At 37.1% G+C, this 26,168-nt stretch overlaps 2 protein-coding genes across 2 annotated transcripts; both read left to right on the top strand.

Annotated features, from left to right (window-relative positions):
- Positions 1-526: 526 nt before the first annotated feature.
- LOC135608402 (actin-related protein 9-like) lies at positions 527-20,874 on the top strand. Its single transcript, XM_065101239.1, has 21 exons — positions 527-604; positions 703-775; positions 1,729-1,847; positions 1,928-1,987; positions 2,084-2,149; positions 3,289-3,415; positions 5,210-5,415; positions 6,033-6,153; positions 7,233-7,297; positions 12,059-12,148; positions 12,347-12,397; positions 12,597-12,728; positions 14,616-14,705; positions 16,022-16,092; positions 16,178-16,377; positions 16,461-16,504; positions 16,593-16,642; positions 17,188-17,233; positions 18,562-18,612; positions 20,027-20,173; positions 20,363-20,874. The coding sequence occupies exons 1-20, from the start codon at positions 602-604 to the stop codon at positions 20,168-20,170; spliced, it is 1,809 nt and encodes a 602-aa protein (XP_064957311.1). The 5' UTR covers positions 527-601; the 3' UTR covers positions 20,171-20,173; positions 20,363-20,874.
- A 489-nt stretch (positions 20,875-21,363) lies between these two features.
- LOC135606604 (protein gamma response 1-like) lies at positions 21,364-24,542 on the top strand. The gene is made up of 3 exons (XM_065097649.1): positions 21,364-21,662; positions 22,730-23,476; positions 23,730-24,542. Exons 2-3 carry the CDS (start codon positions 22,732-22,734, stop codon positions 24,437-24,439), a joined length of 1,455 nt encoding a protein of 484 aa, XP_064953721.1. The 5' UTR covers positions 21,364-21,662; positions 22,730-22,731; the 3' UTR covers positions 24,440-24,542.
- Positions 24,543-26,168: the final 1,626 nt, after the last annotated feature.

Below are 26,168 nucleotides of genomic sequence, written 5' to 3' on the forward strand. Positions count from 1 at the left end.
ACTAGATACTGAGATAACTTTTCCTTGGTTATGATTGCTCTACTATCTGCTTAATCTCTCCTTTCATCTCTTGATGCTGTGGGATGATCTTTCTCGCATTCGTAGACACGTATACAACTGCAATTAGCCTATGACAACATATATTGTAAAGATGTAAATAGGAATGATAACATATATTGTCTCTATTGAAATTTTCGAATTGATTAATGTATTATTGTATTTGTCATTTAATATAATAAGTATTTTTTTTAAAAAATAGTAATATTTATTACTCGTGAATTTTATGCTCCTCATTTCTACATTCAAACTAGTCCTGAATCTGACTCATTGTTTCCTATTAATCCTTATAACCCATTTGATTAATGGGTATTGTAATTAGACTTTAATACATCTCATTATAATTTATTTTTATTTTAAACGGGTCGGATCGGGTAGACGGTAAACCCGAAAAAACCGTAAATCCGCATCACAGATCCAAAACCGCAAGTTCCGAAACATGGTTTCTCTGTTGCTTCCATATATATATCACACGCTCCGGCGGATCCTCGAACCTGCGCTTCTCTCCATCCCGCTTGTCGCTCGCTTCTTGCTTCTTCTCGTCATGGTGAGCTCTCCCCTTCCTCCGACGTTCCACTCCTCCTTTTTGCTTTCTTTTCTTTGTCGATCTTTTGATACGCTTCACGTTGGTGTTCGTCGCTTCAGGATTACTACAAGAGCGTGGTTCCTTCCCAGCTGATCAACGAGCGCGGTGCCAATCTCGTCGTCATCAATCCAGGTCTCAAACCCTAGTCCTTGTCTTTTATTTCTCAAGAAGCGGCCGATCCTGCAGTTCGAAACCTTTTCCCCTTTGTTAATATCTCGAGAACGATGAGTATGCAGTATTGTTTGGAAGGGATTGTTGTATGCCTTGATTCTGTGGGTTTTTGGTAGAGCTAGGTTTCCGCAATGGTTGTGGCCTTGAATTACTCGTGCCGTTAACCTTCTTTTAGGTTTTTAGGTACTAGTTGGATTCGGGAAGGCATTCGTCCCTTCAGGATGACCTTAAAACCGTGGTGGTTTTCCAATTAATCAACGACGTAAGTCATCAATCCTGGTCCCGAACCCTAATTCTGGTCTTTTATATTTCAGGAAGTGATTTTCCTGCAGTTTGAAACCTTTTCCCCTTTGCTAATCTCTTATGAACAATGAGAATGTGGTATTGGTGGAACGGTTTGTTGTACGCCTTGATTTGGTGGATTCCTGAAAGAGCTAGGTTTTGTTGGACTTTACGTAGTGGTTAGTGGCCTTGGATTATTTGTGCCGTTCATTTTTCTTCGGGTTTTAGGGTACTAGTCGGATTTGGGAAGGCATTTGTTCCGTCAGGATTACCTCAAGGTCATGGTTCTTTCCCGGCTCATCAGTGAGCATGGCTTTAAGATCTACATCATCAATTTAAGTCCCGAACTCTAATTCTGATATTTAATCTTACAACATGCAGCTGGTCCTGGAGTTTGAAACCTTTTCCCCTTTGCGAATATCTAAAGAAAAATAAGTATGCAATATTGTTGGAAGGGATTGTTGTATGCCCTGATTTGGTGGATTCTTGGTAGAGCCAGGTTTCATTGGTTTTGATTTAGTGGTTAGCATTGTTGAATTATTTGTGCCGTTCAACCTTCTTTAGATTCTTGGATGTCTGATGTTTCTCCCCATCTGATTTGGGTGTGTTTATCTCTTATATGTTTATGCAAGGATCTGCAAATGTTAGAATAGGCTTTGCTAATCAACAAGTACCATTCAACATTCCTCACTGTATAGCACGGCATGTGAAGGGTTCCGACAACAGACTGACGGGAAGTGTGCAGGATCAGGTAATGAGGTTTTGATTGATGTTGCTGTACTTAGTTAACTCTTCTCCTTCCTGTTCTTATGGTTTTTGTTTTGGTTCCAGGTGCTTAACTTGCAAGCAATTCCATCCCAACAATTGGAGCGTGAGAAGGCGTATGACACTGTAATGAATGAGCTTCCAATCCATCTTCCTTTGGAATTAATCTATTGTAGTAATGACCATCAAACTTAGGTAATAAGGATTGCTTGTTGTTTGCAGATTGCATCATTTTTGAAGATCCCATTTCTGGATGAAGAGGTGGAAAGCAACTCATTTCCTCGTAAGGTATCTTTGTTCTTAACTATGTGGTTTGTGTCATTTGGTGGTACTATTAACTTGCGATTTTGAAATTGACATGATGATAAGTGGATTCTGAGTACTTAACATGCATAAGCATGCTCGTAGCATCGAATGAAATTCAGTGAGTCCATGCAACTTGTAAGTCTTATGATACAGAATGACCATCACGGAGTAATCAAAGTTGTTATAGTTAATCAAATCATTATCAAACAAAGAAATAAACAGAAGCTAAATTATATGACCAGTTTGAGGAGGTGGCAAAAGTAGTCTGCCTGCAAGAAATTAAAATATATAAAGATAAAAAAGCCTGAGTTTTGATCTTAAACATCTTAAGAAAATACTTCTTGTAAATTAACTGAGAGTATTAGGTCACTATGCTGCTATTTGCTCGATGGAGTTAAACGTGATATTGACATATTTATTGTCAGATCTTTCTTTGGAACTAAGATGGCAATGTGGAGAATTTTCACTCTGCTTATGCCAGTTTGGTTAGAATACGAAGTAAGTAAGTGGGGAATGCAAATAATTTGGTTGTAGATTGAGCTTGTCTCGTCCTTTGTGCATTTCTATTTTTCTTATTACATTCTTTTGGTACTTGTTTCACTGTGGGAAGTATGATACCTCCTACTTTACAGATACAATTTTTTTGTCTTATCTTCTCAGTTGTGGCTACTTAAACTTTGCATATGAAGTTTCAAATTCCAAGATATTATTATGGAAAATTTTACACACAAAATTTGCTTTAAGCTTATGAGGAGATGAACAAAATCAAAGCGGAGATCTTCATATTTCTCTCTTTTCTGCTACATTAGGTCATAGTTGGATGAGTCTGGAAACTAATTTTGCAGACCTTTCAGAAGACTATATTAATATGATCCTATCATGCAGTATCTTCCTTCTCATGACTTGTTCTTACCTGTACTGCCTGTGAAATGTGTTGAACAGTTCATGGTTATCCCTTGTATTATTTTTTAAAGTTGTTTTCTTTTGATATGCATGTGCATGCCATAAGATTGAAAGAAAGAAAAGGAGTTTAATTTTATTTTTAACAAGTGTATACTGGGAACTGAAGCTCCTAAATTCATCATGTGAGCTTTTATAAGATACATTATGCTGCTTTGCAGATGGGACCAGTTGACGGCTATGCTTCACACCAAAGCAGAAGTGAAACTTCATATAGTTGGACAAATGTGATGGAGAAAAAGCCAAACCGATCTTTGGCAGTTGATACTTCTCAAATCACACTTTCTGGTCATATTTGATTATACTGTTTTCATTCAGTTCATTTTGGTATTTCCCTAGAGAGCTAACTTTACTAGGTTGATGTTTCTCATTTTATGTTCCCTCCTATTTGTTGCTCCATAGCTTCTGTAGACTTCACCCAAACTAATGAGAAGTTGGTATGAAAAAATTAGTATTTTTTGTTATTCCATTTTTTTATTTGCTTTGATTAAGTACATAGTCTCCTAGTTTGACTAAGACTAAGTACATAGTCTCTTTGAGGATATTTGCCTAATGTAAGTCACTATTAAAATATATATATTTTTATTGTGACAAATTTTTTACCATTTGCTTTGAGTAACTAAGTTGCTGCCTCAGTGTGCTAGTTTGAACCTTTGTATTGCTCATTGCGTCACACAGAGGATTTAGCGCCTAAATAGTTTCTAGATTTCTTTTACAATTATTGTGTCATTTGCTGATAAAGTTTAGGCCAAACTTCATATGTGTGTGTGTGTGTGTGTATACTTGAACAGAGCCATCACCAAAAGAAGATACAGGAAGATTATATATATATGTCCCAAATAAGATTTTTTAAAATTATATATGATGAATAATTAAATATGTATCACAAAAATAAAAATAGTGCACTAAGTGAACCGACCTCAATATGGTAACAGTGTAACAGGGAATTCTAACTCTTTGACAGCAGGTTAATCAACCACAAACTCCTATGTTTTAACTCCTATTGTAGTAACAGTGCACCACCTCAATATAGTGCAATAAGTTAATCGACGAAAGTATTTCCTATAAAATGAGAGAGAGAACCGAGAAGATGGAGAAGTAAACAACAACTGTGGAGGAAGGTGGAAACCAACAACAGACAAAGCTAGAGAGGGTGGCAGATGAAGTTTTAGTGCTGGACAAAGGCAGCGGACGAAGCAGACAGGGCTTCAGTGGTGGACGGAGCGTATGAAGCTGGCAGACAAGCAGTAGGGTGTCGCTTCTGGTTTCTTTCACTAGGTCTGGCGTCAGGGTGGGGGGCAGGGGATCACATTAGTTGGTCCAATTGAGCCAACTTACTCGCCCAATCGAACCTAGACTCCAAGTTGACTTGATTTGGCTTGGGCGCTCACTTGAGCAGTGCTTCATTGAAACGCCTTCTCTGAGGTGTTGCAAGGTGCTTGGGTCTTGCTTCATCCGAGTGCCTTTTGAAAACACTGGGACCAAGTATTATCTTTTTTTATTTTTCAAGTACCAACATGGTACATCATTATGGCTTAGAGCCAGTACGTGTTTGGTACCCAAAATTAAAAGCCTTGGTACTATCATCGTGATTTTTATTCTTTATCTGATGGCAAAATATGATTTTGTGGTCTTTTCTGGTTGATAAGGGAATACAAGTTTAATTGCCTGAAAAGAAGTATGGTGGCCAATAGGGTGGAAAAGTAAGGGGTTTAAAACTTCGAAGAAGATGATACCACACTTTGTAGAAATTGGTGGTTGATAAGTATATATGATTAAGAGGGTAGCCAAGGAGGTTCCTTGGAATCTAAGGTGAGGTATTGCATCAAAGGAGAGCCGGTGGTGGTGAGATGAACGTTCAAAAAGCAATTGTTACCAAGAGAAGGTCTTCTGCAATTCAAATTAAAAAAAGAGTTTTTTTTGTTGTTGTTGTTGTGGTGGTGTTCTGAACAGATGAATGTGTCAGGTTCACTGGTAGATGGTGTGTCCTTATTCGTGTCATTTTTTGTTGTAAGATTGCATTTGCTTTCTTTTTCCCTTCTTTATTTTAAATGAGCTTATCAATGGTTTTGATTTTTCCAGAAAGAGCAGAGGACAAGGATGCTGAATGTGAACCCTCAAATTCTAAAGCTGATGATGATGGAGAGTCCCCTCCCGAAGAGTTTATGTTCAAGGAGTTCATATGTGGGGAAGAAGCCCTGAAAATTTCTTCTGTGGAGCCATATTGTTTAAGTCATCCTATAAGACGTGGCCATTTTAATGTTTCACAGCATTATCCTTTACAGCAGGTAGTTATCATCATCCCATAAGACATGGCCATTTTAATGTTTCACAGCATCATCCTTTACAGCATGAAGTTACTGTTATCCTATAAGACTTGGCCATTTTTTTTCTGTCATAGTTGATGTGTTAAGATGGCTACCACACATTTTCAGCATCTTAAAAATTGGTACAAAAACTCTTTTTCATGTATTTTGATTGGGTAGTTGATAGAAATTAAACTAGGATACATGCTCCATATATATTATTTAGAACATTTTGACTAGCGGATCCAAATATTATCTTTGTCGGTGAAGAAGAAAAGACTATGCAGATGCAACAAAGTGATAACCAGCTGCTAGTTTGGAACAGATAAACCTCGAAGTCAGTCAGTGCAAACTAAAGACCAGAGTCAAGTTACATTGATTAACATTAAGAATATTTGAGGCCTTAAATAAATTATTGAAACTGAAGGCTCTACCATCTAAACCACACCATTCAAGCCAGACCATTATGACCCAAAGAGTTTCCAACAGATTTTTTTTTAAAGCATTTGTTGGTGTTTATATATGTCAAAGATCTAGTGTGATTCAAAATATTATAAATTTAAATAATGTTTCATTAAAAGGGCTTTATTTTGCTGCAGGTCTTGGAAGATTTACATGATATTTGGAATTGGATATTAACCGAAAAACTTCATCTTCCTTCAGGAGAGAGAAACTTATACTCTGCCATTCTTGTTTTGCCAGAAACATTTGACAACCGTGGTATGTATCTGATTTGTGTTATTTTTTGTTACGATCAATTGGTGTTGAGGACATGCTTATCAAATTGGAGCCTTTTGATGGGTCTGGGTAACCACTATGTTGCTTCTCTCTCTCTCTTTGCATGCTTCCCAACACTAAAATTTATTTAGACATATGTACTGGGAACATGAACAACAAAGGCATAAATTTCTAACAATTTGGGGTTGACCTCACGTCCTTCATGACGCCAAGCCCAACGTGCCCACTTGTCACCACGCGGACAGGGGGCAACGATAGGATGACCCTCGTATGTAATGGGAATGGGTAACCATGAATTTCATGAGCCACATGTTGCTTTCCCATTTTATTATAATGTGTTACTATATATTATCTTATATATTATCTGGATAGAAAATGTCTTGCTTAATCTTTCACAAGCTCAGATTATATTATGTAATTGCCAAAAGCATGATAAGGAACTTCACAATATGTACAATTGTACATATAGTGGTTTCTATGTTGTTCAGATGTCTTGTATGATATAAGATAGTCTCAATGCTTAACATGATGAATAATAATCTCAATGTAGTTGGCATGACTCATATCGACTTTGGTAGGCTAGTTTCTTTGGAAGTTGCTTCTTGTACAACTGTGTTTTGTTTAAAATTTTTAACCTTTAAATCAGCAAATAAAAGCAAGATAATATTGTGTGCATTTACTTTTGTAAACATTAAAAATTCTTGATTTGTCCCTCTTTTTCTGTTAGTGATGCCAATGTTTGTTTTAGATATTTTGTACTGAGAGCTTCAATATTGGAAACTACCGAGAGCTTCAATATTTGTTACAGATATTTTGTTCTTCATTTTGTTGGAAAATTTGGTATGCAGTGCAGAGATTTTATGCTGCCTGTGTTTGTAACAAATAATTTGAAAATTTTCATTAAGAAGTTTTTCGAATATTTTGCAGTGTAACTTTCTTTTAGATTTGTAAAAGCTTCTAGAGTTATAAACAAAGCTTTTGCTTTTAATCCTTATCCTTGTTTAAGTTAATGGTGAAAACTGTTTGCTGTAAAAACATGATGTATGACTCTTCTTCTGCAGAAATCAAAGAAATGCTGTCTGTTGTTCTGCGTGACCTAAAGTTTAGCTTGGCAGTGGTACATCAGGTGCAAAGAAATTATGTTTACTGCTTAGTAGGGTAAACATAGAGCACTCTTTTTGTATTTGGGCTACATACTGTAGCATATTTTTCTTCTGTTAGTGTCGTGGTGATTTGCTGAACCAAATATATGGTTATGCTTACAAAAAACCTAATCAATCATTGAGTTACTTTGCATATTGCCATCTAAGGTACTTTTAAAATTTACTTTCTGACTAAAAAATGTTATTTTATTGTGTTATGATATGTTATATAAATCTAGTTATCCTGTATTAGAAATTTTATTATTATTAGTTTTTGTATTTAAGTGGAAAGCATGTTTTTTTTCTTTCATTTGTCACATTGCATACCTTCTTTAACATTAATTAGTTCTTTTGTAGTGAACTGAAACATATTTCTTTCAAGTGAGTAATTGTTTCTAAGAGGAGGATGTAGCACAAAGTTTCTAATCTATATTACTATCATTTTATCAAAATTGGAAGTTATAGCCAGGGTTTGCTGTACCAATGCGTATTGCTCAGTACGGGCAGTATGTACTAGTCTGACAGGATACCGGTATGCAAATTGCCCTCTATCAGGCGGTACCGGTCACTTGACCCAGTATCCGATGATACGAGGTCTATAACTAGTGGTAGTGGTCGAAATCCGATCGTTATCGACCTGTACTGATCGATAACAGTTGGATTTCGACCATTACTGATCAATGGCTGAGATTGCTCTATTTTAAATGTTCAATTTGATCATTTGAGGCTTAGAAAAGGATTTTTAAACTCTTTCAACTCATTTCACTCTTAATCTCTTAAATTCTTTCTCTTTTTACTTACATTTCTCTTTTATTCTTACATTTTGACTCTTCTAAAGTCAACAAAGCTATGATTTGAGCAGATACGACAGAGCCTACATGATGTAGACACAGATCAAAGTTTATTGTATTCACAGTTATCATATTATGGAGAATCTTATGGCTAATAGCAGTACGGTGATAGTTGGTCATACTTCTCTAAAGTAGAAATTCTAACATTCTCTATGCTCCGCATCAATACATGCTACATCGTCCTTGCCTCAGGAGCCGCCTCGGACGTATGGTTCACGATGATCAGACTACGATCATCACCACATTGATGCATCAATAACATACGGTATGTATCAATACTCTATGTCATGAGATCAATTTCATGATAAGTCCGACAAACATAACATATTGATAATACATATATATAGGATCGAGGTTCTCGATCCACCAAATGTGGAGTCCCATCATTTTTTTTTGTGGTAGAACTAGGTATATCCATTATTTGATTATTTAATTCATTTGAATCTTAAAGTTTAAGTTGTATAAAAAATAATCTAACAATTGAAATAATTTCTTTGTAGATAATTTAATATTAACGGAAAGATGATCTGGAACATATCACAAAGCTACTCTTCAAAGCTTGAAAAAGATGCAGTAGTATTATTTCCTAATTTACATTATTTTTGCTAAAATTATACAAAAATTATACTTATTTTTAACTTAAAAATCCTAATCTAACTTTTTTTTTTTTTTCAGGTTTTTTTTTTATGATTTTGGGCATATCGTCGGTAAACCCTGGCGTCAGTGATTTAAAAAGGCGCTTCGGGCCTCGCCTCGCCCGAGCGCCTCGCTAATCTCCCAGGCGGCGCGCTTCAAACAGGCACTGCTTGGGCGCTCGCCCGAGCCCAAGCGCTGGGCGCTTCAGGCGAGCACCTGGGTTAACCAAGGCGACCGAACTAGGATTTTAGGTCTGGTTTGGTCCTGGTTCGGTCTCTGATGGTTAGTTGGTTTAATCAAACCAACTAAAATCAATATAAGTGAGAACCCAACCCTAACCCTAACCCTCGCCGCTGTCGCTCCCGATCCCGATCTTGCTGCTCGCAAACGCTGCCTCTGTCGCCGCTCGCGCTGCTCGCCGCTGTCGCTGCTCACAAATGCTGCCTCTGTCGCCGCCCGCGCTTCCCGTTGCTCGCCGCTCTTGCTCCCGCTACCGATGCTCGCCGCTGTCGCTGCTCACAAACGCTGCCTCAGTCGTCGCTCGCGCCTCTCGCTGCTCGCCGCTCCTGCTCCAGCTCTCGCTGCTCGTCGCTCCTGCTCCAGCTCCCGCTGCTCGCCGCTGTTGCTGCTCGCAAATGCTGCCGCTGTCGCCGCTCGCGCCTCCCGCTGCTCGCCGCTCCTGCTCCCGCTCCTGCTGCCGCTGCTCGCCACTGTCGCTGCTCGTAAACGCTGCCGCTGTCACCACTCGTGCTTCTCGCTGCTCGTCGCTGCCTCCTTGCACTCCGCTGCCGCTACCGCTTCCTCTTTTCTCAGTTAGCAGGCTCAGCACCCCCTTACACTTCCTTCTTCTCCTTCTGTTAATAGTATACAGTATACTGTTAACAGTATACTGTATACTGTTAATATTGTTAGGTTTATTTGAAATTATTAATTTTCAATGCTGTTAATAAATTTTCTTAATTTAATAGCATATTTTAATTTAAAATTTTAAATAATTATATTTATTAATTATATTATATATTTTTATATTTTAGCGCCTCGCTTCGCTCGGGTGAGCGCCTAGCGCCTCAGGCATCTTTGGACCTTGGTGCCTTTTAGCGCCTAGCGCTTTTTAAATCACTGCCTTGCGTATCGTCGGTATGCCTCGGTACGTACCGTACTAAGCAGGGCTCGGTACATTGGTACAGACCGAAATTATAATCTTTTGTATTGATACATTGTATGCTATTGGTGTATCAATATGATGATGATCGTAGTCTGATTGTCGTGAATCACGTGTCTGAGGCGGCTCTTGAGGTAAGGATGAGTGTGACATGTATTGGTGGCAAGCATAGAGAATATCCTAACTTTTACTTTAGATATTGATCTGCTGCTCCGTCTCGTAAGTTCGATTATCGTACTGTTGCTCGGAAAAGTATGACAAACTACACTATACTACTGTTGGTTGTAAGATTTTCCATAATACGATTGTGAATATGATAAACTTTGCTCTTTGTCTATGTTGTGTAGGCTTTGTTGCATTTGCTCAAATCGTAGTTTTGTTGAGTTTAAGAGAGTCAAAAAGTGAGAATAAGAGAGATATGAGTGAAAAAAAGTTTGAGAGAGTGAATTGAGTTGAAAGAGTAGGGAAGAAAGAGTTAAAAAACCCTTTTCTAAGCCTTAAGTGGTCAAATTGACCATTTGAAATAGGGCAATCTCAGCCCTCGATCGGTAACGATCGGATTTCGACTGCTACCTCCTAGTACAGACCTCGTATCGCTCGATACGAGGTCAAGTGATCGGTATCACCCGGTAACGGGCGGTTCGTATATTAGTATCTTGTCGGATTGGTACATACCGCCCGTACTGAGCTGTACGCATCGGTACAGTAAACCCTGATCAGTACACTATGTCATGGGATCAATTTCATGATTGGATCCGACAAACATATCATATTGATATACAAATATATAAGATTGAGGATCCCGATCCACCGCCTGTGGAGTCCCGTCGTTCTTTTTTATAGTAGAATCAGGTATATTCATCAATTGATTACTTAATTCATTTAAATATTAAAGTTTAAGTTGTATAAAAAATAATCTAACAATTCAAATAATTTCTTTATAGATAATTCAATATTAATGGAAAGACGATTCGGAATATACCACAAAACTACTCCTCAAAGTCCGAAAAAGATGTGATACTATTCTTTCATAATTTACATTATTTTTACTAAAATTATACTAAATTCATTGTGCCAAAGCCATGTTACCCTTCTCATGTACCAAAAGATTTTGAAACTTGCTTACGTCTGCCTCTGTACACGCAGGGAACAAAGACCCAATTGCATTATGTTTTGCTTTTAAGTATTCTGCAAATGCAGCATATAGTGTTTTAATCGCTCATTGCTGAATCTTAGAATAATGTCTTATTAGTTCTTTGGACAAGGTCCAGATGTACACTAACTTTCTAATAGTTCAACAATGACATTTTAGATTGCTTTGATTTGTATAATTGTGTATATTTTGAAACTTGCATAATTTTTATTGTCATGACCCGACTATGACCCAACCTGATGTACACTCGTTAGGTTCTTATAAGTCAATCTTAGCCTTTGTTCATTTTTTTTATGAAGGACTAAACTGTGATGCTACAGTCCTCCCCACTTAAGAGTTTGACATCTCGTCAAGGTCTAGTATAGCTTGGAATCAAACTCTAGTATGATGAACGTGAGACTTATCCTAGTGATGGCTTCACGTTGTGATGTGTCATCTGGCCTTGTCTATGGGTAGTCCTTCCTTAATTGAGCTTTTTACCCATGCAAAGTATTAGGTTGGATCTGATACCAATTGTTATGATCCGACTTGATGGAATAATTGGTTTATAAACTTTGTTGAGCTCGAACCACCGATCCAAAATTCTTAAACCTAGTATTGTAGTACACCACTGGCCCAAAATGCTTAAGCCCAATACTATAGTATTTTTGATTTTTATAGCTAATTTTAGCTTTGCTCACTCTCAACATGAGATTCAATCAGGGTATTACATTTATACTTATTTTCCCCATTTTTCATTTAAAAATTCAAATCTCTAATTTTTATTTCTTCTTTGGCCTTGTGTTCTAGTTGTATGACTTTTTGTTGGTACAAGAGAATCTTGATGGCTTTCTTTGTCATTTCGTGAGAGATTCAGTTTAAGTTTCTTTTGTTTTATGTTTTCATGGTTGCTACTAGATTGTGTTATATATTGTATGTTCATTCTAATCCTTTTTCAATTCAGGAAGGTCTAGCTGCAACCTTTGGGAATGGATTATCTACGGCTTGTGTTGTTAACATTGGTGCTCAAGTAACATCAGTAATTTGCATCGAGGCAAGGAAATGCTTTACTCACTTCTTATTTAATTGATTAGGACAGGAATGCAGAATATTTTTCCATATTGTAATGGCATTAAGCACTGAGTTGCTGTAAGTGATATGCATGGGTTTGGGTCAAGCATATACTTTGACTCTTTGAGCTCTAATATTTTTTTTATTAATTTATATATCATAATTTTGCATTAATTTTCAGGATGGTGTAGCTTTGCCTTCTACAGTTCTCACGTTGCCTTATGGTGGAGAGGTTTGACATGAATTTTTTTACTTTTGGGTTTATTTTCATTCCCAAAAAATCGTGAATAAATTTTTTGGTCAAGAATTTTGATTATTCATTATTTTTTTTGTGTGATATATGCCTAACAACTCATCAATTAGTTTTTTGGTTATTTATTACTTACCTTGACAAAACAAAAACTAAATGTTCATTAATCTATTTAATGTAGGATATCTCGAGATGCCTCTTGTGGTTACAGCGTTACCATCAGACTTGGCCACCTATTCAAACTAATCCACTGGTGAAGCCTATTGACATGTTTATGCTTAACAAAATAAAGGAATCTTACTGTCAGATTAGAGTGAGTTTGTTGCCAGCATTTAATATTATGACCTGTTTTTTTTGTTTTCAACATGTTATTAGTAAAGTTTTTTTTTATTACTTCACAAATGATATCGGTGGCACTGAACTGACCCTAAGCATAAATTGTCAGTTTTGAGTTAACCAGCTTAGGCATCTAGCTTATGTTCACTTACTGAGTATATCTTGCATTAAATTTTAAGGTAATTTTATTCCTTAGATTGCAAGATGGTTTACAATTTTTCTATATATTATTTTGTTTGTTTTTAATATATGAATAGGTCCTCTAATCAAGGATTACAATACTGAATGATACTGCCTGTATCGGGCAGACTGTTGATCTAGCCCCGTATCGAATGATATGGGGTTGTATCGGGTGGTAACGGTCGATTTTGACCGTCGTTACCCACTACCGGGCAGTATCAGCCTGGTTGCAGCAAGGGAAGAAGAAGCGTCGAGGGATAAGAGGGAGAATCTGGAGAACCTTGATGCTTCCCAATTCAGCGCCGCCCTCCCTCGACGATCTCGATCCAGGAGGTAATGGAGAGGCGACGGCTCGTCTTATTCTTCGCCGTGTTCTTCGCTGAAGGCTGGAGACACTTACGGCCTTTGCCACGTTCTTCGCTGAAGGCCATAGACGTCTGCGGCCTTCGACGTCTTCGCCGAACGCTATAGATGCAGTCTTCTCCTCGTCTGATGCGTTGAGGAGAAGAAAAGGAGGCGACATCACTAAGACAACGTACGCCTCCTTTTTCTTTTATTTTTTTTATATTTTTATATATTGATTTTTATATTTTTATAATATATATACGTACCAAGTGGTACACCCTGGCATACTGTTCAGTACACCTGTACTGTACCATATCGAGCAAAACTCGAAATGTCGATACGGCACGAAATTACGAACCTTGCCTCTAACTATGTAACATTTGCCATTTAGGAGAGAGGCTACTTATGATCCAATTATGATAGCGGAAATAATAACTCTTTGGCTGTTGATGTTCATCAAGTTTGGTGCGATAAAATAACTGTGATCATGGGTTTGGTTTAGTATTAGACTTTGGTTAGGTTCTTATCAAACTATTATTTCACAGGCACACTAAGATTATAACAAGAAAAGGAAAAAAAGATAACCAAGAAAGAGAAGGGGGTGGGTTTTACCTGCCAGCTTCGGTGTCTCTTTTAGTCAAACAAAACTATGCAAGTCTTCAAGAAAATAAAATAGGAATGGGGAATGAGGTTAAAAATTGAGACACAAGTTATCTTGGCAGTGCATCAGCAAGCCCAAGCTTGCAGCAGCATTCTGCATGATATAAATGTAATTACAAAATAATGGTTTATGAAGAAGGTTTATCAATGGTTATCTTTGAACATTGTACTCGGCTGATTGGAATTAGTTATTGGGCCTAGAATTCATTCAGATATGTATGAGACCTTATAATAGCCAGTTTTGGATGTGCATTGTAGATTGGTTTGTGTAGTTATGGATCACTGAATAATTTATTTGATATGCTTACTCCATTAGCAAATTCGATGGTGTAGGAGTTACTGGACGTGGAGCTTTATGGGCTAGCAAGTCATATTATGTTACCATGTGGCGCTAAAATACTTGTTTTACTTTTTCTGCATAGCTGTCCATTGTTGTTCATTTTTTTTCATATTCAAGTTTAAGCTGATGTATTTACTGGTTGATTTCTATCTTACGTACCATATTCCATGTGTGCATCATGATATATCACTGTTGATGATTTAATGTAGTTACATCATCTTCCTAGTGCGTGTGTTAGAGATGGTCAATTAAAAATATAGATGGTTATATAGTATTATCTTACCAAATTTCTACTTCAAATCTTAAGTTTCATAACTAAGAAACTTTTCTTTTTGACAGGAAGGAGAATATGATGCTGTGGCCATAGTTCATTCATTTGATGAAGTTAGACCTGTTGGCTCACATAAGACAAGGCTATCTGCCCTTAATGTAGGTTTCTTTTTTTTTTGGTTGAATTAAAATTTTGTTAAAATCAGCAGTGTTGTGAAATTTACTTTTGTAGCTTTTTTTTCTGGGATAGTGGATTTTGATGAGCAAGCATTTAGTTGGTTCGTAATTGTGGGCTTCTAGGATTAGGACTGTTTATCTTTTATTTAATCTAGTTAAATATAGCACCAAATCATAGTTGTTTTCTTTTTTATATTTGGGACTCCATACTTATATGATTACATGTATTAGTAAATGTTGATTGTATATATATAATCCCTTGGTTATGCATAGATGAATAGATGAGTATTTATAATCATTTCTCTGTATACATACGGTTAAATCTATTCATGCATAATATGCATACATGTTTACAGGACGTGTGTGCTTCATGTTATATTCACGCTTTATTGAAGAAAAACCTTTTTTCTAGTTCTAGCAAGACTTATTAATTATGGAACATTAGCTTTTTGTTAGTTTCTTCTTTTTTTACATGGAATTTCTTGTTTGTTTATTCTTTATGTACAAGGAGCATGTTGGTGACAATATAGCAGGATTCTGGTTAATTAATGATAGAGATTGAATGATGACATATAATTTTCTACCTTGTGACATCTCAGTGCTTGCATATGCTCTCTTTAATAGCTTTATAAATACTCATTTGAATGATGCAACGAACCAACTATTTCTGCAATTATGGTAATAGCTAGATTACATAATATACATTTTCATTTTGTGAATATAAAATTTGGTATACAGAAAGATTTTGATGGTAATCAGGACTGGAACTGTGCCAATCCCTGATCAGACTGGCACAAGTCTAGAACATAGCAAAGCATACCTCAGACCGCATGGACCAAAGAGACAGGGAAAAAAGAGGGGAGGAGGAGGAAGAGTTGGAGGATAAGGTGTTGGAGCACCGGAGACAGAAGAAGTGACTGTGAGGCAATGGATAGCGATGAAAACAAACTGTTTAACCTTTAAAACTGGGCTGTAAGCCTGGGCTTTGCGCCAAATTGGGCAATAAGCCTTAGTCCTAATTGGACCGAGTGACTGCATAGTTTGCATACCAGTTTTAGGTTGGACCGGATGCACCAGGAAATAATGCTATATAGTAGAAAGGATGAACATATTATCATCTATATTGTGATCATTTATGCTAAGCAATAGGGTTGGTTCATGTAATGAGTTCTTGTTTTCGTTGATATACAATTTCCAGTAAAATAATCTATTTTCAGTTTCAATAATCCTATCTTGTTCTTGAAAATTCTGGTTTAACTAATTATGTGTACTATTTTTGTTCTGTGAAATTGTTCTAGGTTCCTCCTATGGGTCTTTTCTATCCTGCACTTCTTGTTCCTGAAGAATATCCACAGCCTCCCCGCCCATGGTGAGATTTTATTTGGTAATTTTATTGCTCTCCGTATCTTGGATAGTTGCCCGTTATATGCTCATTTAAATTCAATTTATTCTAGGTTTCATGACTGTGAGGACATGCTGGAAGATACATGGCATATGGAATTCTCAAGGAGACCTGACATGTCAGATGGTCTTTATCTGGGTGTTAACAGTGGATTAAACATGTGGGATAATTACTCCATGCTTCCATCTAGACCTAAAAAGGATGATAAACTTGGCCTTGCTGAAGCAATTACTAGTAGTATACTTTCAACAGGTTTAATTTTTCCAGTTGTCTTTGCAAGTTATTAAGTATTTCATTGGAATAACTTAACAGTTGGTTCTGACTCTTTTTTGCAGGACGACTGGACCTTAAGAGGAAGCTGTTTTGCAGCATACAGCTGGTAAGTCTCTCGAAGTCTTGGCATTGAGTTTATTTGTGTTTTGACATGTTCAGTGTGTTACATTTATTTATTTATTTATTTTTGACAGATAGGTGGAGTATCTTTGACAGCTGGTCTTGTGGGAGCAGTTGAAGAGAGGTTTGTCCTCCATTCATGATTATTAATGTGGACATAATCTTGTCATTTTGAGGACCGTACTTACATATGTATTCTTCTGCAACTTCGGATTAAGGTCACTCCCGATTTGAGTTGCACCATGGCATGCTTAAGATATTTGTTATTGGTTCTTTTCTATAGCACCAGATTTCATACAATTGCTGTCTACCTATATTTTCTTTTTGAATTTGTTGGAAAATTTAAATATTGGAATATTGCATCGATGAAGTTGCTCAAACTGGCAATTGTAGGTCAAGGAATTTGAAATGGTTATCAAAAGGCATTGAGGCTTGAGAACTATAAGTGCTTTCTTGTCGTAGATAAATCAATTTTGCTTTGGCTATTTGTTTTTTTTATTTTTTTCTATGCTATCATTCTTTTTCATCTCGTGTGTTTTTTTTGTATTATTTGGCTAAAGTTAGTTACTTAATTTGAAACAAGTTGAGCAGAAAATGGCAAATTTTAATATTTTTGATCAGTTATTTACCTTATAAATTTCAGTAATTGTAAATTGTTTATCATTTCAGGGTTTTGCATGCTATTCCTTCAAATGAAGCAATTGACACTGTGGAGGTTAGTCCATGAAAGTACATTGTTGCCAAGAAAAAGAGATCTATAACCACAATGCCCTGTAATTTAAATAGTTATCATCTCCATATGTCCTCTTCTATTGTTTTGTTAATGTGTCAAAAATACAAAGCTTTCTATTGAGATTGTTTTGAAATTGAGTTCAATATAATTAGTTTCCAAGTTATAAACTAGCACCTGAATTTTGGTACTGTAATTTGCTTTAGACTAAAGCTGCAACTGGAGTTACACATGATGGTGACTCTGACTTGCACTATATGGAGATTTTAAGACTTCATTATTACTTTGATACCATTTTAGTGTCTATAGTCTACTGTATAATGAAGTGATTGTCAGTGTGGCTTGGTTTTAGTCAGTTGCACTCAAACCACTGCAAGTATAGAGAGAGAGAGAGATAGAGAGAGAGATCTATACACCAGCAAGGAGGCAAATGCATGGGCAGTATGTGTGTGTGTTTATTAGAAGAAGAGGAAGGGGAAGAGGAGCTGAAGCAAAGGGAAGGGCCAGCTGTTGGGGATTCTAAAACACAAAAGACAAAAAAAAGGGGTACCTATACTACTGTGTGTGTGTGTGTGTGTGTGTTTGTGTTAGAGAGGAAGAGGAGGAGGAGCTGAAGCAAAGGGAAGGGCCAGCTGTTGGGGATTCTAAAACACAAAAAACAAGAAAAGGGGTACCTATACTACTGGGCCATAGGCTTACCACCCAATGCAACTTTGTAACTACCTGGTAGCCAATCGTACCAGATGATTTTTCTCTGTCCATGTGTCAGACCAATAGAATCAGGTTTTAGAACCTAGTTAATACAGGAACATTTTGTTTTGAATGTTTAAATTCATGGATTGTGAATTGAATCATTGAACACTAACTTAAATTATTGCAGATGCTGTCCTTTTTTATTTCATTTAAATTTTTAAGCATTAATCTAACCTATTTCTTTATGATAATGACAATTCTTACTACATTTATGAAATTTCTGAGATCAAAGCATTACATGTTGATGTGATCTCTCTTCAATTGTAATCTTATACATGAGGTATTTTCCATGTCCATGGAAAATAAAGTTGCATAATATTTAATATCCTTCTATATCTAATCCATTGGGAGGCCAAATTATCAAACAATTTTGCAATTGTGAGTTGATACCATTGATCAATAGTTAATTTTAAACTACATAAAATTAAATGAATAATGTTCTTGAGGCCTTTTGTCTATACACATGCACATTTTGTTTGTCACTATGATTCCTTAGTCCTGTCTTTCTGTTTAGATCTTTTTGTTCAAGGGAATGATTGGTTTTAGCATAATTTGGACAGGTGCTGCAATCAAGAACCAACCCATTGTTTGTGTCATGGAAAGGGGGTGCGGTAAGTTGCAACCATCTCTTTGTTAAAGATATCCAGAAATTCTTATGCTCCCTTGTGTCATGTTATGTTATGTATCCTGTTTTTGGAATCTTTTCTTGTTTATTTTTCAATGTTTGGCAAAAAATTATGTCTTGGCATACCTATTTTAACTCTGAGAAATAGATTTTTTTAACACTCGTTATTTGGAGGTTCAACAGCTGATATAAAATTCTGTGCTCAACTGAATATGTGCATGCAATAATGACATTTCTACTACAAACAGCATATGAACGATTCTTCAACATATGCTATCTGGAGGTTCAACAGTTGATATAATGGTCTATGCTCTACTGAATATGTGGATGCAATAACTGCATTTCTACTTCAGATAGTGAAGTGTGAGGATTTTTGACCAAAATTTTATAATAGACTAGGTCCACATCAATGTGGATCCTGCCTAGATAGAGATCTGAGTTTGATCCTCTCAAATCTGATGATCTGGTTTTGATCCATGTAGATCTAAAGCAGATCCTTGTGTTTGCTACTACATAATAGAGGATGAAGGACGACGTTGTGAATCTATTTGACTGCTTGAATATTCATGATGAATTCAGATTATATGCTGGACTGGTAAGGCAGCAGATGCACCATGTCCGACAAAGTTTATTTTTGAAAATATTTTAACAGGGACCAACTTGACGAGACAACTTGATATGAGGACAATGATGTTAAATTTGAATACCAGATGTTATGATGTGGTCAAGGTACTGGAAGTTGGTCTTCTGTGGCTCATTCCATAGGAAGTTAGTCTCAATCATCGATTAGCTGCAGGAAGGCTGTACACCACTTTTTGCAACTAATTGTTAAAAGTTTTACTTATGTTTTTTTTGGGCATATAATTCATATTATATTTTAGGAGACATATGAGAATGCATAATTAAGTGAGAAATTCTGTGAATTATTAATTTCATTGAAGTTCTAAGATTAGTGTTAGGTTGCTTGGTGCAATGGCCAAGTTTTTGAGAGATCAAAGAATGAGCTTTGTTAGCAGCTGTCTGGAAAGGAGAACTTGTTTTCATTTTTGTCAATTGATACTCTTTCTTATTGCATTAATCTCAAGTAGAATGCCCTTTTCAATGATGAGTTGCATATTTTAGAAAATTAAATGATGCTACATGGTTGTTATCTTTTCCTTAATTATTTTATCAGACAGGTTCCTTGAGATTTCCTTGCCACCTGGATGTGTTAGGCATCTGCTAACGATTGCTTTGATCAGAAACTTTAAATAGTTGGAAATTTTGTTTATGGATATGCTACTTATAGTCAAATCTGGTTGTACATGGTAAAAGGATAAATAAAATGGAAGGGTCATATTGTTTCTTAAATTTCCTAAATGTGATAAAGTATTCATGAGTACAGATTTTTTGCATGCCAGATTCTTGGTATCCTGGATTTTAGTCGTGATGCTTGGATACATAGAGAGGACTGGATAAGAAATGGGATTCACATAGGAAGTGGCAGAAAATACAAGGATTCATATTTTCTTCAGGCACAGGCAATGTGCTATATTAATTCTTAACAGGTATTGTCTTTTTGGTAATTTCTGCTTTTTTTTGGGTCTGATTGATTGTATTGCTTTCCTTTTTGATATACCCACTGTTTCTGTTGCATCTGGAATTTGAGAATTGTTTTACCTTTTATCAACTTATTGTTTGTGATTAATCTGATGCTTTGCTTTTTTTCTTTTCTTTCTTCCTCTCTTTGGACTCAGAACACACTGAAGGGTAAGACCACCACCGGGAAGAGAGTGGTAATTACAGTCTGGTAGCTGAACTAGTACTAGAATGAAAAGCTTGCAGCATTCAAGTTTTTGCACTGGTGGTGCTTTGATCTGATTAGTTAAGCAAATTTCACAAGCAGCACCTTTAGATGTGGTTGTCCGAGCTGCATTGCAAAGTTTGAAGCGAGTAGGCATGTCTTTCAGCACTCTTGGAGGGAAAAAGCTGCCCCATGTGTAAGAGTCCACTTGGGGTCCAAAAGGAAAAGTGCGGAATATGAGGTATGTATTGAGCCTAGACTTGCTAACACAGGAACTATAGTGGAGTGCATTCAGCCTATTCTCTTTTTTGTAAGATCAATTGTACAAGACAGGTAGGTATTATAGTTGGATGTGTATGCTCAAAACACTTTTCATTTATTTACTGCTTCGGTATGCAGTGCTAGCTTGGAAGTAATCCTGCTGTCGTATAAATATACTGTGATATCGTTGATGATTCGGTTTTATTTGGGAATATGCCATGTTGGGATATACCTCCAAGTGATGAACAATCATATATGAAAGTTTACGAGATTAATGTATAATTCCAAAAAATCCTTTCTTAAATTGTCATTTTTTAGAAATGATTAAATTGTATACAGAGCAATGCGCAAGTGATAAGTGGATTAAAATGACCTCCACTTTCAAGTTCACTTCTTTTGAATCGATTTGCTGATTGCAAGGGGACTATCTACAGAAAACAATCAGAAAACTCACTGTTTTCATTACGGACCATCTTGGGGCCAAGTGGTTCGGCGGAAATCAATACAAACAAGATATTGTCTTTGTAGCCACAAAGAAGATCTAATTGAAATGCAATGGCCCCAAAGCCTTCGAGAGCGCGAAGTGGGCGATAGGAATCGGAAGAGGTCCGATCTGACGAAGCGAGGATGCGATAATTGGAGAGAGACACCGTGCGCTTCTTTATATCTTTGATCAGCTGAAGGACCCTGGACTCCCACGAAAGGTTGGGCCACGGTGACGACGCGGGTTCTATTGCGTCTGCAATGTAAAGGTAGTAGGTATCCAGTTGACGGCCCGCAACTGGACATGTGCTTCTTCGTATCGACGACGATACAAAGGGCGGGAAAATAAATCAGACGAACAAAACAAAAAAAGAGGGAAATCGGAAGAAACAAGAAAGGAGAAGGCGGCATTCCCGTCGAAACGGGGAAACTCTTCGCCGGTGCTCGCGACGGCTTCGTTCGTCCCCGATTCTTCCTCCGCCCTCGGCTCTTCTCTTCTCGTTTCACAGGTGAGTCCGATCCTCTTCTACCCTCTTCGCGATCCCAATCCAGTTCAACAGCCAGCGTCCCCACGAGGACTTTACCTCGAAGTACCGTCGAAATTGTAATCGCAGGAATCTTTTTTCTCTGCTTTGTTTCTCTGGGTATGGATCAAATGATGTTATCTGTGGATCTCCCTTTTTTGGTGCCTCTTCTTTCATTCACGTAACACGCGAAGATTTTGCTAGGGTTTCTCCGGCGGCCTTGTGGTGTGATTTGGACTATTTTCTCGTTGATATAGATTCGTAAATTAGTAGCAGAAATATCTAATTGTGGAAGCATTGTGGTTCCGTGTCGCAAAGATTTCATCCGCTTTCTTGCATCGAGACATCAATTTGATGAACTCTCTATGACATTCTTTGATGAGAAAGGTTATTTAATTGGGTACTGTGGGACGTGAAAAGGATGAGCACGAGTTTACTTGTATTAACTCGTAAATTTTCGAGCCTTTGTATGGTATTCATTGATTTTCCATACCGGATGTGTCTTCTAATCGAATGCCTCTTCTACGACAGGCCTACTCACCAAGCAACACAGAATTTCTTTTTACAGAATTGTGGTTGCTTCTTGGATCAGCCAAAACTTTTTTTATTATTATTTCTGGAAGATTATCTAGCTGGTTAACAAGAAGTGGAAATGGACATAATATTGAATAAATAGTATGCACTAAAACAGGTAGTATTCAACGCGTCCTGTGTATGTTTCTCGATGTTTGCTTAGATTTCAGCTCATCTTGTAGCATCAAGGATTGCCCAAATGTAAGCATTCTCATGAAAAGAAAATTGGTGTAAGATTGTAGCTTCTGCTGCCTTACTTGTCCCTTTACCTTCTTCTTTTCCCTTCTTTTCCGGATGGAATTTAGTTGGGGTTTCTTAGTGTGGTTGACTCAGTAGATCATTCAACTCTAAGTCTGTTGATCTATTCAGCATCACTAACTAAGATCAGATAGTAGAAGATCATACCTTAGTGGCTTACTTGTACTGCCTAGAAAGTTCATGATTTGGCAATCTCATTGCTCTTGCTACAATTCTTGTAGGCATGGAACGTGATCTGGTTAATGCACCAAAATTTGATTACTCCAGTGATACTGATGATTTGAAGTATGTGAGTGGACTCAGCACAATATTTGTGGCCACCATTCAAGAAGTAAAAGACCGGGTTTCCCAAATAGAATTAATCTTCTGTAGCCAACTATTTCCATGTTTGCAATCAACATCAAAACTCTTACAGAAAAAGCTTGCTGATACCAGGAATGCAATGGAAGCTGAATGGAAGAAAAAAGAACATGCCCTCTTACATCAGATTGAAGAGCTTCTTTCTGAAAAGAAACATTGTCAAGATGAAATCCAGCAATTGTGCAGTTCATTAGAGGAAAGTAGGACAAAGTTAATGGGCACTGAACAGTTGGTAAAGAAATACGAATTAGAGAAAGGACAACTTATGGACGAAGTTGAAAGCTTAACAAGGAATGAGGTAATAATTGGTGAATTGAAAAGGCAGCTCGAGCAGAAAACCAGTGAAATAGCTGAGGGGAAGGAGTTGCAACAAAGTTTATTAGAACAAAGTGAATTGAATGATAAGAAATTGTCAATTGAGCAAGCTAAAAGAAGAGAGTTGTTTGAGGATTACAACGGGTTGAGAAAAAGTTACAAACAATTGAAATCGCAATACCTTTACTTAATCAGGAAGCTGGATAACAACTTAGAAAATGAGCATCACTTGGACAGGAAGCAGGAGGTAAAGAGTTCGCCAATGTCTTATCCAAAAAAGAGAAGACTCCAAGGTAGTTCTTTCTTCTTCCCTCATTCTTAAATCAAATATAAAAGGTGTTGTGGTTGCACTGATTCTAAACAGTATCAAAAGCTTCTTTTTTCCCTTGTTTGATTTTTAGCATTGAGTAGTAAGGCTAACTGGAGGTTAAGGTTTGAGCTACCTTTTAGAAATTATTTCAATAAACCTCTTTTCTTAGTATTGGACTGTTATGTATTTGGAGCTTATTTTATAGACTCGATCGGGTGACTGTTTGATATGCACAGATTATGAAGAGAATGAAGAGGAGATTACCAGCATTGCATCTCAGACAGATGAGACAAAATCTGAGGGTGGTTCTCATGAAGATCCTGACGTCCATCACGATCTTCCTTTAATTAAAAGATTGACCAATGGTTCCCATGTCACTCATTCATCTTACTGCCCATCCATTCTGCCAAAGTATACTGTTGGTACCACCAAATCAGAGCCAATAGCTGGTGAAAAGAAAGGCAGTTCATCTTGGAGGGATACTCGGGCTAAAGAAGCTCGTGGTGTGGATCTCCATGATGACTTTCTTGACACTCCTTTGGAGATCGTGAGGAACATAAACAAGCTCCCCTGCAAAGAAGCTCAAGATATTGCAGTCCCTCCTCCAAAAGATGTGGATTTAAACAATTATGATGATGAAACACAAGATATGAACACCAAGACTATACCACACCAACAGTGCATTTCTGTCCTAGGTCCAAATAAAGGGGGATTTAAGTACGTCGAGCCTGTAAGGAAGAAGACTGACCGGGAGAATCTTAAAGGAGTTGAATGCCAGCAATGCAAGAAATTCTATGATGCAGTTCTGCTCGGTGATGATGGTAATCCAGATCATGTGAATAGGCGCTGCGAACATCATGATGGTGTGTCAAGGCATCGTTACAGGTATGCCCCTCCAATGACACCTGAAGGATTCTGGAACATTGGGTTCGATTCAGATATGTAGCTTTTGAAGCATTATGGATTTATATGTTATTTGCATTCGTTTCCAAGTCCTGTATATGTTAGTTACTATGATTCTGAAGCTCAAGCAAAGAAATAAATTTGTTGCTAAATAGTTTTAACTGAAATCAGCAAAACTTTTTGCTAGTTCAGAACAATTTCAGAATTTTGAATCGTCTCTATTGGTACCGGAATCATAGTCTTTTGATAGCTCAGAATAGTGAGCTCTTTAATGCTGAATGAATTGGCATGAAAAATGAGATCAAGCAATGACATCTTGTGGTATTAGTATATTTTTATTTTTAATATAGCATTTTTATTGAAGAGATGGTATGCTGACACAAGGATAGTTGAATTTGCCAAATATATATGCTCTTGTTTTTGTTGTATTATCTTTGGGTATCTGGGCATTGCATTCAATTTTGAGAAAGAGGACTCAAGGCACTTGTTCTTAAGGAAATTGCTCGGGTGCTTGGTATTTGGAAAATTCAACTTCATCTAAGAAATGTTCACTCTTTTGCTATTTTGGTAATTGCCATTTCTTGGTCTCTGCCATTCATTTTCAAGCTATAATCTCTTGCAGTAGTTCTTGTTTTCAAGATATACTGTGATGTGAAATAGACTTGACTTGAGCTGCACTTACACCGGATATTGTTTCTCTTCCTCAAATAAACTTTACTCACATTAATTTGATTTCTTAGTTTTAAAGACTAACAAGTTTATGAGGTTTAGAGAGGAATCAACATCAATATAAAAAAAAAAAAAAAAATTAAGGCAATGTTAGAGATAAATCCCCCCATGCTTTTAAAGACTCACGGATATATAGTAGCTATAATGGTTTCTTCTCGAGCTCCAGCGACCTCTGGCAACCATGGATTTGCAGTGTCAACCCTACCGCGAACAACCAACGTGGGGGGATTTGCTATAAAACCCCCCCATGTTTTTAAAGACTCACGGACATATATTTGCAGTGTCCAAGTTCCTAATTCTTTTATTTTTCCAAAAAGAGAAGAAGCTCTAATTAAGCATTAGCAAAATGAGTACAAAGTTCCCCATCAGCATCATAGCTGATAATACAAGACAAATCAGTAGGGAAAACAAAATTCCACATGTAAGTGGATTGAGAGGTTTTGGTGTGATTAGCCATCCAGTTAGCAGCCCTGTTAGCTTCTCTAAAAACACATGCTGCACTCTCACAGCATAAAAAAAAAAAAAAAAAAAAAGCAGCAAAAACTGTATATCCTTGATAGTGCTGAGTATATGCCAAGGTGGAGCTTTTTTTTGTGTTGACAAACTCCACCAACTCGGAGCAATCAGTCTCTAGAATCAATCTGTTTATTATGCCCTCTTTAATTGCAATCTGGAGTGTCCTTCCTCGACAGCTAAGGCTTCACATTTCATCAGGGAGTGCTCCTGCCACCAGCAATAAGGCATTCATTGTCCATTAGAGTCCCTAATAAAAAATGCTGTTTCCCCCTGATGCAGAGAGGGGTTAACAGAACCATGAATGTTAATCTTGATCCAGTTTGATTCAGGTTTCATCCATACAACATGTGTTTGCCTCGTCTCCATCCTCCCTTCAGAAGAGGATCTATCAGCATAGGTTAAAGAAAAATCCACGACTTTAGACAGAAGTGCTCGGACATTAGGTTGCACACCATTAAATTTCACCCTGCCAAAGTAGCCACAGTCCATTTTCTATAATTACAGCTGCAAGGATCATTGGGTCAGAC

Source organism: Musa acuminata, chromosome BXJ2-3, assembly GCF_036884655.1.
Source record: "Musa acuminata AAA Group cultivar baxijiao chromosome BXJ2-3, Cavendish_Baxijiao_AAA, whole genome shotgun sequence".
In the NCBI taxonomy this organism is placed as follows: domain Eukaryota; kingdom Viridiplantae; phylum Streptophyta; class Magnoliopsida; order Zingiberales; family Musaceae; genus Musa; species Musa acuminata.